Source organism: Ornithorhynchus anatinus, chromosome 10 (assembly GCF_004115215.2).
Source record: "Ornithorhynchus anatinus isolate Pmale09 chromosome 10, mOrnAna1.pri.v4, whole genome shotgun sequence".
Taxonomy (NCBI): Eukaryota; Metazoa; Chordata; class Mammalia; order Monotremata; family Ornithorhynchidae; genus Ornithorhynchus; species Ornithorhynchus anatinus.
This window is the reverse complement of record NC_041737.1, coordinates 42,821,647-42,835,482: the sequence shown is the minus strand read 5'-3', so window position 1 is coordinate 42,835,482 and position 13,836 is coordinate 42,821,647. Positions and strand designations below refer to the sequence as shown.

The 13,836-nt window shown below is 43.0% G+C and overlaps 1 protein-coding gene across 16 annotated transcripts in view; it reads left to right on the top strand.

Moving 5' to 3' along the window:
- The window catches only part of CADPS2 (calcium dependent secretion activator 2), a 371,011-nt gene that overhangs the window by 255,559 nt on the left and 101,616 nt on the right, over positions 1 to 13,836 (top strand). For 11 of the 16 annotated variants that reach the window (XM_029073498.1, XM_029073508.2, XM_029073507.1 and 8 more), the window contains exons 16-17: positions 1,034 to 1,157; positions 4,081 to 4,101. In XM_029073498.1, coding sequence (XP_028929331.1) covers positions 1,034 to 1,157; positions 4,081 to 4,101 — 145 coding nt within the window. The remainder of the gene's footprint in view (positions 1 to 1,033; positions 1,158 to 4,080; positions 4,102 to 13,836) is intronic. The other 5 variants (XM_029073511.1, XM_029073500.1, XM_029073512.2 and 2 more) reach the window with 1 other exon arrangement.

Here is a 13,836-nt window from a genome sequence, read left to right as displayed (position 1 = left end):
AAAACAAGATCTGGGCATCTTTGCTTAGTAGATTGCACTGAATGAGATTTGGTTTAAGCTCAGCGAAAACAAAGCTAGTGAAAGGTTTTCAAGATATGCAAAAACCACCAGGGAAATGCTGCACTTTCTGTTTCTGGCTTTGATAGTTTGGCCAGAATCCATTCCTGTTTTTAGAAACTCTCATTAATAAGTTATAATTTTTTTTAAACCTGGTGTGATTTAAATAATGTGCACAAAGTCAAGAAGCACAGGATATTCAGATAAGTTTTGTTGAAATTCTAAAGGAAGCAATTGTTATTATTTAGTTTCATGCTGTCATGCATTTAGGCCAGGGTTACTTTTGCAGACAATATATCAGCGAAATGCAGTTTAGGAACTGAGGAGACAGGAGTTTTCAAACTTTCAGGAAGGTTAAATGCAATTGTTCACATAGCACAGTGTGATGTGTATTTCGACAAAACTTGTCAGTTTTCCACTTCCTATAGCCTGTCCTGGCATTTGCAAATGAATGAAAGCAATTAGTGTAAATGGTTAAAAAGTCAAAAGCGCTAATCTTGCTGCTGTCTTTGGGGGTGGGAATTTTCCCCATTTCCCTTTCTTTTTTTTCCCCCTTTCAAAGTATCACTGAGAGTACTCAGAAAAACTCAGAGCCGAGCATTTTGTGAATGTGGCCATTTTAACCTGGCAGTGTTTTGTACAAACTTTTGGGGTTTACAGCTGTTCCAAGGCATTGCAATCTTAGTCCATAACACCCACTATAATTGTCTTGTAGTGCCTTTGAGCAAAGAGAAGCAGTGTGCTCAGTTTTGATGTGGTAGGTAAGAGGTTTTGATATGCACAAATGAGGACCATCAAATTCACTTCCCCCTTACTTCCACACTGGGGTCTTTAGAATTCATTGCTCAGCGTGCTACACTAGGTGATTGGCCAATTGTGCATCTCTAGATAATGTCTCTGCTTGTACAGTGGGTATCACTACTGAGCTTTAGGAGACTTGGTTTGACTAAGTAAATGTTTTTTTATCTTTGTGTAGGTTTTAATGAAAGATATCGCCACCCCCATACCCACCGAAGAGGTGAAGAAAGTGGTCAGAAAGTGTCTCGAGAAGGCAGCCTTGATCAATTACACTCGACTTACAGAATATGCCAAAATAGAAGGTCTGTTTGGTGAGCGATTGCTGGAGGCCTGAGAGAGCCAATGTTACCCATTAACTGAATATTCTGTTAGGAGTTCTTCCCCTTTCCTGAACAAACCTGTACCAGAGCTAAGGGAAATGTCTCATTAGAATCTCAGCTGGTGAACTGGAGAGCTTTTTCCTATTCATTTCTTTAATATGCCTCCTGGGACTCTGCTTGAATGAAAGACCCAGGCTTCAAGCTTAAGTTGTCCTTTGTTCTTATTTTGAGTTTTCAAGAAACCAAATGATGTTTTCATGGTTTGGGGTTGGGGGGCAGGGGAGGTTTGTATGTGTGGGGTTTTTTTTTAAGATTGCCATAAGTATGTCTAAATTTAAACTGCTGGCCACATTTTCTTTCCTCATCAATAGCAGTGTAATGTAATTTTATTTTCTGATGTTTTGTTGGGCTTCTCTTGCAAATAGACTTGTTGATGTTGTTAATGCTAGAGTAGACTGGTAAAAAAAACTGAGGAGACATTTTAATGACTTACAATATATTAATGTGTTTGAAAGACCTTAGCACTCATGAGAAGAAGGTGCATTTATTTTCCTCTCTTTACAGTTTTCCTCCATTGAGAATAATGAGCTTTAGACTACTTAGAAAATGAGTAGCCTGAAATCTGTATCCTGGTCATCATGACTACCTTTCTGTTCAGTCCAAAAGATTGAAATAATAAGGGACCACAAAAATGGCTTAAAATATTTAGCTCTCATTAACCTAAAACTCCCTTAATTCTTAACTTTGGGAGAAGAAAAAGGAAACTTATCAGGCAAGAAAAGAAATCACATAAGCTTCTAAGGAAAATTACATTCCACTCATCCTCTGTGATTGAAAATCCTTGTTCTCTAAATTGGGAAATGTGTTCGTTCGCTGAAATAGAGAAGAAATTGGTCAAATTAAAAATAGGCATGATATCAACACAGGGGGAAATGAATTTAAACTGATGTGATTAGCTATATTATGGTTTCAAGTTTTTCTGTTTCTCTCCAAATCTAGTTTAGCTCTCTGACAAGCATGAGTTAACCAACCTCCTGAGTGATTAACAAAAAAAGCCATCCCGTCACTATGGCAACCAATATTATATCACAAGAGTAACAACATGAAACCTCCTTAGTAACCAGTTTAACATCATTAATTATGATATCATGTTGTGTTAAAGCAAAAGGGATGCATATTAGATCATTTTGAGGCAAGAGGGAAGGAGTACTGTTTGGCCTCTAAAGAATTGTCCAGATGATTTTTCTGGCTTGGGAACTTCTAGTGTTCCAAGATTGGCTGAAATAATTGATGTAAAAATAGACTTTGAAAATCAATAAGATACAGGAAAATTGGGGAATAAGCCAATTCAGCAAACTAGTATTTATGCATGAATCTATATATGTAGCAGATAATTTGCTTGCATATGAGCGGCAACAAATAGTTGGAACTCTGCTGGCCTACTATAGGAATGCTTCTTTATCCTTTTTATGGTGCTACGTTAAATCACTGGCCTCTCCAAAAGTATTGAAAGGAACAGTAGATGCAATGAATTCCTGGATTGATCAGTTTAGCAATTTTCTAACTATTGGGAGATGATCCCCAGCATCCAGGGGGGACTTGTCTACATCATTTTTAGGCAAAAGTGGCAGTGAGACTGCCCTCGCTAACACCTTCCTTATAGCACTGAAGCCCAACTGGCAAAGAACTGCAAAAATCAATCAATCATCCTTACTGAGAGCTTACTGTGCAGAGCACTGTACTAAGTGCTTGGGAAAGTACAGTGTAACAGAGTTGGTAGACATGTTCTCTGCTTACAAGGAGCTTAGAGTGTAGAGAGGGAAATAGACATTAATATAAATAAATAAATTACGCATATGTACATTAATACTGGGGAGCTAAGGGTGGAATGAATGAAAGGTGCAAATCCAAGTGTAAGGGCAACAGTAGCATCACCGATCATAAGTAGTAATAAGCCCCTTTTATAATCTGGGGATTCTTCAGCCTGCCATTTCTCAAATCAGAAGCAATCTAGCAGAAAGAACATGAGCCTGGGAGTCAGAAGGAGCTGGGTTCTAAACACAGATCCACCACTTGTCTGCGGTGTGACCTTGGGCAAGTCACATAACTTCTCTGTGCCTCAGGTACCTCATATGTTAAATGGGGATTAAGACTGTGAGATGGGGACTGTGTAGAATCTACTTTATATACCCCAGCGCTTAGTACAGTGCCTGGCACATAGTAAACACTTAGCAAATAGCATTTTAAAAAAAAAAGAAAAGGAAACGCAAGTGTTCCAAGAGCTATGCTTCTTGCCTTTTTCTGGCATCATCTTTGACCCCATTTGTGAGTAGGATGGGGTCCTGTTGTGGCTATTTCCACCTCAAGCCGCATTCTGATTTGTCAGAGTGGAGCAATTTGACCGGCTGAGCTCCAGAAGTCCATCCCCTTCAGCTCCCTAAAAGCTCACCATGACACTGATGCTTGGGCCGATCCTGGGACCAGATCGAATTTGAGTCCAACCCAGGAGCAGCTGATCCCTATGCCTTTTGGGCCTGGGTGCCTTAATGGACAATGTTTTCAGGCAATTTCTTCCCTCTTTCAAAAAGTCACTGCTCACTCTGTTCAGTTACTTTGGGGGAAAAAAAATCTTAATCCTCAGGGTAAATACTTTCTCCCCCAAGTCCAGGGCTTTGCATTCATGGGAGATTTGTAACCGTCCCATCATCCATAAAACAGCCCCTGACATTTCTCTGTGACTTTCAGAGGAGGTTTAGTCAGAAGTTTCAGAGTTTCTGATAGGCACGGTGCTGATACACCTATTGGGGTGTGTTTGGTGCATTTTTAGGGTTTATAGAAACTTTTTGGGTTTGGGATGATGGTGGGGTTCCATGTTTTCTCTGAATTCTCTTTTCTTATGTTGTAGGCCCAGCAGAAAAGGAAGCAGGTGATTAACTCCCATGCATGCTTGTGCCTGCATTTCCTATGTGGTATTTGAATTGTTGTGCACCATTGTCTCTTGCATGTTTTAACAAATTCCATCTCTGGGACCAAAATACAGAAAATTCTCCAATTGCCCTCATGTGAAGGGGTTCTGAGGAAAGGTAGATGACTCTTGTCTTGTTGGAGCCCATGAATCTTTCCCCAAATCTCCCCTTTCTGAGGGAGGAAGGGGATAGTTCCTCACTGAAGAATGTGTCACCTTGAGCCAGAAAACTGAGTGCTGCTGCTTGAAGTGCATGAAACCTTAGTCTGAGCCATTTATTCAGGAAATACACAAGCTTTGAATCCACGGTGGACAAAGAGACAGAAACGTGGTATCCCTGTATTCAGGAAGTAAATACAAGGTTAATGTAGAAACCGTGAGGTGATCCTTTCTTCTCCACCCTGGCTAGTTCCTTACTGAAAGCTGAGCCAGTTCTGAACTTCTCAACTAAAAGACTGGCAGCAGGTGGCAAGGGAGAACTTGGAGAGGACTCAGCAGAGATCCAGAAAAGTAAGGAGAACGGTGAAAACCAAGGACTTCTCAGGAAAAGATAGGTGAGAGATCATGTCATGAGATTTTTCCAACGCCACTTAGCAGAGCCCAAGAAAGGCTGGGATGACACTGCAGGCTAAGGCATCCAGGCTAGGTAGAAGGACAGACTCACTGATTGCTGTTAAACATTGGTGTGGGTGATGGGGAGAGACTGTGGAATGTCTTTCTCCAAAATCTTTAGGATTAGGGTGACCTCTCAAGTCTGGCAGGCATGGGAAGCATGATTCTTGTGTGCCCGGTGCGGGAGGTGCACCAGTCCAAAGTTACCATATAGGGAAGCTTCAGGTGAGCTTCACAGTGCAATGAATGTCATTTCTTGACATTTTCCTCCTCTGTCATTCCCTCCCCTCCCCAACATGAAACTTACATTGGACAAGAGAATGACAGCTAGAGGAAGGGTGAGGGAGAAGAACCTGAGCTTTCTTCAAGCTTTGCTTCACTGCAGTCATCAATCCATCAGTTGTATCTATTGAGCTCTTATTGTGTGCAGAACATTGTAACTAAATGCTTGGGAGAGTCACTGTAACAGAGTTGGTAGACACATTCCCTGCCCAAAATGAACTTATGGATCACTGGATCAGGATGACATCCAGGAAGGATGTGAGGAAGGAGTGTGAATGAGGCATCTCCCTTCACACCCACTAGACTATAAATTCCCCCTCTAGACTGTAAAATTGTGGGCGGGGAATGTGTCTATTATATTGATGTACTATACTCTCACAATTGCTTGGTACAGTGCTCTGCACACGGTAAGCACTCAAATGACATTGACTGACCGACTGACTGAGCCCCTTCCATCAATATAAGGTGCAGAAAATGGTGGCAACATTGGTAGTGGGAGTCTCAGCCCAGCAGAGACTGTGGCACAGAGGCTCTTGCAGCTGTTGAGCAGTATGCCCTCGCTGCAGGGCACTCTGGTACTGACTGAGGTGCTGGCCTCTGCCAACCACAGAGCTGTGCCAGTAATCCCAAGCCAGAGTGACTTTTAGAAGAGTGAGTGGGAGGCCAGTACTAGGGACATCTCTGCCCTGGGGACCGGGGAAGGGTCTGTGTGGATTCAAGAGGGACGGATCCCTATACTAAGTGCTTGCACCCACCAATAGACTCTCACTCTAGATTGTAAGCTCACTGTAAGTAGGGAATGCATCTCCTTATTGTTTATTGTACTCTCCCAAGTGCTTAGTATGGTGCCCTGCACACAGTAAGCACTCAGTATATATGACTGACTGACCTCACACCGATGATCCAACCTAATAATGTTAAGTATGGCTGCCCCTCCCACTAACTCCAATCTGAGGGTGTACATCTCTCCTCTTTCCACAATGGCCTTGGGGCTACCTCCCAATCCCCTCCACAAAGAGCACTCTGAATCCATCCAACAAATATCGCAGCAGCAGCAGCAGCAGCAGCAGCAGCAGCAGCAGTATTTCCTGAACTCCTACACTGTCCTAGATGCTTGGGAATATGCCCAGAAGTAGAAGACGCGATCCCTGTGTGTCTCAAGAAGTGCTCTTAAGGAGTTTGCAATCTAATGGGGGAAACCGGAAGATATAAATTGCCAAACATAGGCGAGGGAAAAGATACAAATGATAAAAATGAAATAATTGAAAATAAAGGGATAGGCTCAGAAATGAGACAGGTAACTGACAAAAATGTGAAGAGCTTTTCCTGTGCGTAGCAGGACAGTAAGTGGCAAATGTAGGTATTTGTGGTATTTGTTAAGCACTTACAAGGTGTCAAGCACTATTCTAAGTGCTGAGGTAGATACAAGTTAATCAGATCAGACATAGTCTGTCCCACATGAGGCTTACAATTTAACTAGGAGGGAGAAAACAGATATTAATCCCCATTTTACAGATGAAGCCCCAGAAAAGTAAAGTAACTTACTCAAGGTCACACAGCAGACAAGTTGTGGAGTCAAGATTAGAACCCAGGTCCTCTGATTCCCCAGGCCAGTGTGCTCTTTCTACTAGGCTATGCTGCTTTTGCAGTAGATCCAGGTTGAAAGTGGATATTCAGTGCAGAATTGGAAGCAATCTCCATGAAGCACCTGAAAGTAAATCAGAGCCAAAGGTACAAAAAGATTTTAACTGTCAGAATTTGTCCTCAGCAGCAGTCATTTCAGTAACTGTCATTAGGGTCATTGCCCTAACTAAACTTGGGCTCTATTCTAGAACCAAATTTCTCTATGGTATTTGCAGGTCTTCATGGAGCTGTTGGTGCTTGTAAATTATAATGCAACTGCAAGAAATTGAAGGCTTTGAATCTTCTTGTGTAGTAAATGAACTACCTCAACACCTTTTCCAAGTGACATTCTCTTCCTTCTATCTTGGGTCTTACAAGAAGCCAGCCACCACCCATTGGGAGTATATAGAGATTTTAAAGAGTTGTATAATACTCTCATATTCAGTAGGTGGAGATAGTTATTCTGATTCCAAATGAGGCATGGTTGACTTGGAACATAGCAAACACAACTCTTTTTCCTCATTCTTTGGCTTTAGCAGTAAAGCCTATTGGAAAGAACCCAGGCCTGGGAGTCAGGATATTTGTGTTGTAATTCCAGCTCTCTAACAACTTGCCCGCTCTGTGTTTTTGGGCTACTCACTTCAGTTCTCTTTGTCTCAGTTTCGTTAACTATAAACTGGGGATTAAATACCTGTTCTCAATCCTACATAGACTGGGATCCCCATGTGGGACGGGGACTGTCTCTGACCTGATTATCTTGTATCTACTCCAGCTCTTAATATAGTGCTTGGCACATAGGATGTGCTTAGCAAATGCCAGAGTTATTACTTATTTGTAACTGTTCAGATTTTACATTTTAGTAGAAGTAGCAATGGTATGTATTACGTGCTTTCGGGGTACAAAGTGCTGTAACAAGTGCTGGGAAAGAATACCCCAATGAGATTTAGACAGGATTCCCAGCCCTTGAGGAGCTCACAGTCTCAGAATAAAATGGTGGAAGAGAGTATCTATAGATAAAAACACTTGTTCTTTTCAATCTAATGACCGAACTTGCACAGTGAAAACAGTCTTTTTGGGTTGTTTTTTTCACCGACACTTTCAGAAACACATACCTTTCCTTTAATGGAAATCGTCAGCAGTTTTGAGGGGGGAGCAGAGCTAATGTTTTCATTCAGAGAATTGCCTAAGTGCATCAACAGTCCCTGAAGATTCTAATAACAAGGCAGCGCTCTCTCCCTCACACAGTCTGTCATATTGTGCTAAGAAGACCGTTCCTTGGTGCTTGCCATTGACCTCCGACCCCTTTGCCATAGATTTTGTACCTTTTGCTCATTAGGACTCCAGAAATGCAGAGGTGCCCTAAACAAAAGGTACCCTGTAGCGAACATGCAAATTCTTTGTGTGGCGAGAATCTTTTTGAGCCGTCTGGTTGCCAGGTTCCCAGGTCTAACCCCCAAGTGCTCTCCTTTTCACAGCGTCTGGATTGTCCAGGATTCAGAGTGCTTTCCCAGAAGGCTGTAGTTGCTTACTTTTAAGGGTAGAAGTTGCCCGGCAAGACGCCCTTAGATCATTAGGATGTATTTGCCATCTGGATGACATTTTAATTTAGCACTCTATTGTCAGATTATAATGATTAAAAGTAAAATCTGGGCAGCATGAGGATTTGCATGTAGAGGAGCAGAGATAACACCTGATCATGTCACAAGCTAGATCGGGGATGAAATTGCTTCTGGCTGAAGGTGGCTAATTGTTTATTAGCAACTCGCTTAAAACGATGGAAAAAAATGCTTTGGCCGAGAACAAAAGTGTAGGGAGTATATCCATTGACTTCTCAACAAATATATATCCCTAATCAGTTTTCCTTCCAAATATGTGTCCAAGCATATATTTGGGGCATTTCTGAAACAGAAATATTGGAGCTTGTTTATTGTGGGCCCACATCTATAAATTGTGCTTTTCAACAGGTAATAGATTTTTTTTTTTAATCCTACTCTAAAGAACATGCAGAGGATAGTTGATTGATCATTCTTATTCCCAGCCTCTGCTTAGGAGGAAAGCAGCAGGGATGCCATACAGAATCCTGACCTGAAAATCTCCAGCCCTGTTTAAGCTCTGCCACTGATTCACCCTGCTACCTGGGGCAGATAACTCTCGGGACCTCCATGTCCCCAGACAAAATGAGAAAAATGAAGAAAATGAACTTTCCGTCTGTTTTTCGAGCAGTGCTGTGCTTGGAAAGGAAGTGCTTGGAGATCATAACAAGAAAACTGTGTGTGTGTGTGTGTGTGTGTGTGTGTGTGTGTTTTACCCTCTTCAATACAATCCAGTATTTGTTCTTGCCATTAGGCCATGATGGCTGACTTTACCAAGCAGTTGTTATTTTTGATGATCAAAGATGAAGACCACAGTAAATGCCACAAAACACACCAGACCTGGGGACAAACAGGATTATTGACATTGCAGAGGCGAGTGGAGAGTTATCTGGATGTGTGGTGAGAGGGCTTTGCTTGTGCCATAGAGCTCTGAGTCAGCTTTCAATTAGCTTAATCTACACAGAAAAACATGTGGGTTGTGCAGTTGCATAAGAGCCTGAACCATACACTGATGACTAAGACCCAAATGAAAAGTCACATATCAACACTGGGGAAACACCCTTTCCCCCACTTATTAGTCCCGGCAACATATTTGTAACCTTTTTTGCCTGGGCATTAGAGTGTCGGCTAAATCTTCATTGAAAACAAGACTTCAGTGATATAGTTTTAAGCAGGTAGGGAAAAACACACAGAGGCAGAGTAGTCCCAACCACATACTTCCTCACATTTTATCACTGAACTTTGCCATTGTGTGTCAAACACTGTCTAAATGAGTGCCAGCCATGTATTGTGAATTAATGCAATATACTGTTCGTTGCCAGGCCCATCACTCCTTATATCAGGGCTCCTTTAGATGGAGGGAAATCAGCAGTTGAAAATCCTTGGCTTTCACTGGTCAGAGGTGTTACAAAATTAAACATAAAAACCCGGGTCCTTAGGTTTTACAAAGCCAGAGAGCCAGTTCTTGAAAGCAGAGGATCAATTTATTTCTTTCATTCCTACAGCTACAGAGCTACCCTGTGCCATTTGCCCCTAGGTAGACTTTGTCCAAAATGAGAGCTAGTTATGGAATAATCTTAAGTGTTCAAGAGTATTCTGGAGATAACTAGAGTTGGTTCCACCAAAAACTGGCTCAGAGCTGGGTGTTTGGGGCTCCTAAAGCAAATTTTCAAACTGCCCCATCCTCCAGTAACTGCCAAACCTCAGTTATCCAGAACTGGCGTAGTGGGGGAAGAAGAGAGAAATGTCACCCACTGCCCATACTCTCCATGCCTGCTAAGGCAACAGTTCCTGGCCCTCCTCTCCACACCACCAAGAAAGGTCCCTTTAGTACACCTCACTTGACCCATCAACTCCTATGTGATACCACCTTTTGCCCAGGGCCTGCCTGTCCCCATTGAATAAAACTCAGCCCTGACCAATCTGCCTTCCATCTGCCCAGAGGGCCTTGGGACAGTTACACTGCCTCCTTATGCAGGGTGGGGAGGTGGTATCAATTCTGTGTACAGAGCACTACACTAAGTGCTTGGGTAAGTCCAATACAACCCATGTGGCAGGCAATGGCAGCTAGCTGGTACAGAGCACTGTACTAAGAAGTGACATGTTTCCTTCCCACAAGGAGTTTAATAGGGGAGATGGATATAAGAATATTTACAGAAGTAGTTCAAGTCCATTGAATTTACAGATGAATAGACAAGGATGCTAAGGATGGATTTAAAATCACAGGTGCTAGAGAGGCAGTGTGGTCTAGAGAGAGGCAGCATGTTCTAGTGGAGAGAACATGCTACCAAGTCTAGTTTCCTGCAGAAACGCTCTGGGCATGTCACTCCCCTTCTTAAAAACCTCCAGTAGTTGCCTATCAACCTCCACGACCTCTGCACGAAGCAAAACCTTCTCACTGTAGGCTTCAAGGCTCTCCATCACCTTGCCTCCTCCTACCTCTCCTCCCTTCTCTCTTTCTACTGCCCACCCCGTAGGCTCCGCTCCTCTGCCGCCCACCTCCTCACTGTCCCCTATCTGCCCTATCCCGCCGTCGCCCCCTGGCCCACATCCTCCTGCTGTCCTGGAATGCCCTCCCTCCTCACCTCCGCCGAACTAACTCTTCCCCTCTTCAAAGCCCTAGTGAGAGCTCACCTCGTCCAAGAGGCCTTCCTTGACTGAGCCCCTTTTCCCTCTGCTACCTCTTTGCCCCTCCCCTCAGCTAAGCCCTCTTTTCCCCCCTTTCCCTCTGCTCCTCCCCCTCTCCCTTCCTTTTCCCTCAGCACTGTGCTTGTCTGCTCTTTTGTATATATTTTTATTACTCTATTTATTATGTTAAAGAGATGTACATCCCCTTGATTCTATTTATTGCTATTGTTTTTGTCTGTCTCCCCCAATTAGACTGTAAGCCCGTCAATGGGAAGGGATTGTCTCTATATGTTGCCGAATTGTACATTCCAAGCACTTAGTACAGTGCTCTGCACATAGTAAGCGCTCAATAAATACTATTGAATGAATGAATGAATGGACATGGGTTTGGGAATCAGAAGGACCTGGATTCCAATCCCTGCTCCACCTCTTGTCTACTATGTGATCCTGGGTAAGACCCTTCACCTTTCTGTACTCCAGTCCCCTTAACAAATACCATAAAAAAAGATTTCTTGTGGGATAGCTGTCCACTATTGAAAGTTTCCATTTTTTCCCTCCTGCTCCCATTACTCAATGGCCCTCTAATTCTGTTTCTAATAATGATAGTAACTGTGGTATTTGTTAAGCACTTACTATGTGTCAAGCACTCTTCCAAGTGCTGGGGTAGATACAAGCTAATCAAGTTGGACACCGTTCCTCTTTTACATGGGGCTCACAGTCTTAATCCCCATTTTACAGATGAGGGCACTGAGGCACAGAGAAGTGAAGTGACTTGCCCCTTGTCACACAGCAGAAAAGTGGTAGAATGGGGATTAGAACCCACGTCCTCTGACTCCGAGGCCCATGCTCTTTCCACTAGGCCATGCTCCTTCCTTTCTAGTTGGGATTGCAATAGGGAGATTTTTTCCTCCCTGAAGAGTTTATTGCTTTTTTCTTACTTTAAAACAGTATGTGGCACATAATAAGCATTTAACAAATATCATCATCATTATTATTTACAGGCCTGGCACCTGCAGCCTCTTGGCTGCTGCAGAGTGGCTGGCAGGGGAAGGAGAGGCATGGGGAAGGCAGGAAAGGCCATAAGGAGACATTAGAACAGCAACAGTATTCATCCTTAGATCAACAACTAAAGGCCTAGGCGAGAGCAGGACAAATCAGTTACCAATTCAGCAGGGCAACTGAGGACAATCTTTGTGTGTGTGTTTCACATGACTGGGATGGCAAAGCCCACATTTGCCCTCTCAGGTGCATACACCTCCAGCGTCAGCAGCCTCACCTTAGAGTTTGAAGGACACCGCTCTGTGGATTTTATGCTTAAATAGGATCTACTTTTCCAAGAAAACTCAGTTCTTCAGCTCTGGTGCAGTGCTGTGGTCTATTTTGAAGAGCAATTTTATCTAATGTCTTGGAGAAGTCAGAACTCGTGAAATGCATGAAAAGTTCTAGTGCAGGACGAAAGCCTCAAGAACCTGAAAAAGATTAGGATATAGAAGCGTGAGCTATCTGTAAAAGACAAAGGGTTAGAACAACTCAGTGTACCCCCTGGACTCCAAAAGACTCGATTCAAGCAAAACCCTGAGGCTGACGGAGGGGTGGTTGAGTACACTCATTCAGACCGACCTGAATTGGAACAATGGCAGTACTCATTTATTCATTTAATCGGTTGCATTTATTGAGCGCTTTCTGTGTACAGAGCATTGTACTAAGCACTTGAGAGAGTACAGTATAACAGTAAACAGACATATTCGCTGCCCACACTCCCAACCTGTGACCTTAGTACACATATTACCCTTCCTTCCACCAGCCATCTTGCTTTTTCAGTCATGTCTAAGTTGAAAGCAGACGATTGATGACTTCCATTATTTATTTACGGAAAGGTGCTGATTTGTTTACACCATGTCCTCGTGTTGATTTTGATTGTTCCAAAGTGGCACAAACATGTCATCTGTGAGAGCTCAGCATGCGTTTCCGATCCTGCCATCTTCTTTTCTTCTATATCAATGTCTGTATATTAATATCTCTCTCCCCCTGTAGACTGCAAGTTCATTGTGGGCAGGGACTCTATTGTTACATTGTACTCTCCCATGCACTTAGTACACATATACATATTCATATTCTGTTGTATTTATGGAGCATTTATTGTGTGCACAGCACTGTACTAAGTACTTGGGTCTATTTTGAAGAGCAATTTTATCTAATGTCTTGGAGAAGTCAGAAACAAAACTATGATACAAAAACAGGTTCATTCCCTGTCCACAGTAAGCGCTCAGTAAATACAGTTAACTAGTCCCCAGAAACTGTGAGAGCTGCCATCACAGGGCAGGGAAGGAGCAGGGCTTTTTGCCCAGGAGGTGTCCGGCTCAATCACCCTTCAGTTTTTTGGCTGCCCTGATTAGGAGTGTGGAGGAATTATGGGAGGTGGCCGGGGACAACAGGGAAGATTAGTAGGAAACTGATTGGACCGCAGCAGCAACAGCCATCATTTTTAGATCAATAATAAAGACTGTGGCTGTTGTCCTTTGTTCACTCATTCATTCAATCGTATTTATTGAGCACTTACTGTGTGCAGAGATTGTACTAAGCGCTTGGAAAGTACAGTTCGGCAACAGATAGAGACAATCCTTACCCAACTATGGGCTCACAGTCTAGAAGAGGGAGACAGTCAATAAAACAAGTAGATAGGCATCAATGGCATCAAAATAGATAAACAGAATTACAGTTATATACACATCATTAATAAAATAAATAGAATAATAAATATGTACAACTATACACAAGTGCTGTGGGGCGGGGAAGAGGGTAGAGCAGAGAGAGGGAGTAGGGTCGATTCCCTAATGTGTCTAGCTCCCCTTCATTTTTGTAGAGGACACAACCAATGGTGAAATCCTCTGAGGGCAGTTGAAAAGACAGCGCTTGCCCAGCACTCAGTCAATCAGTGGTGCTCCCCTCTGCATTCACT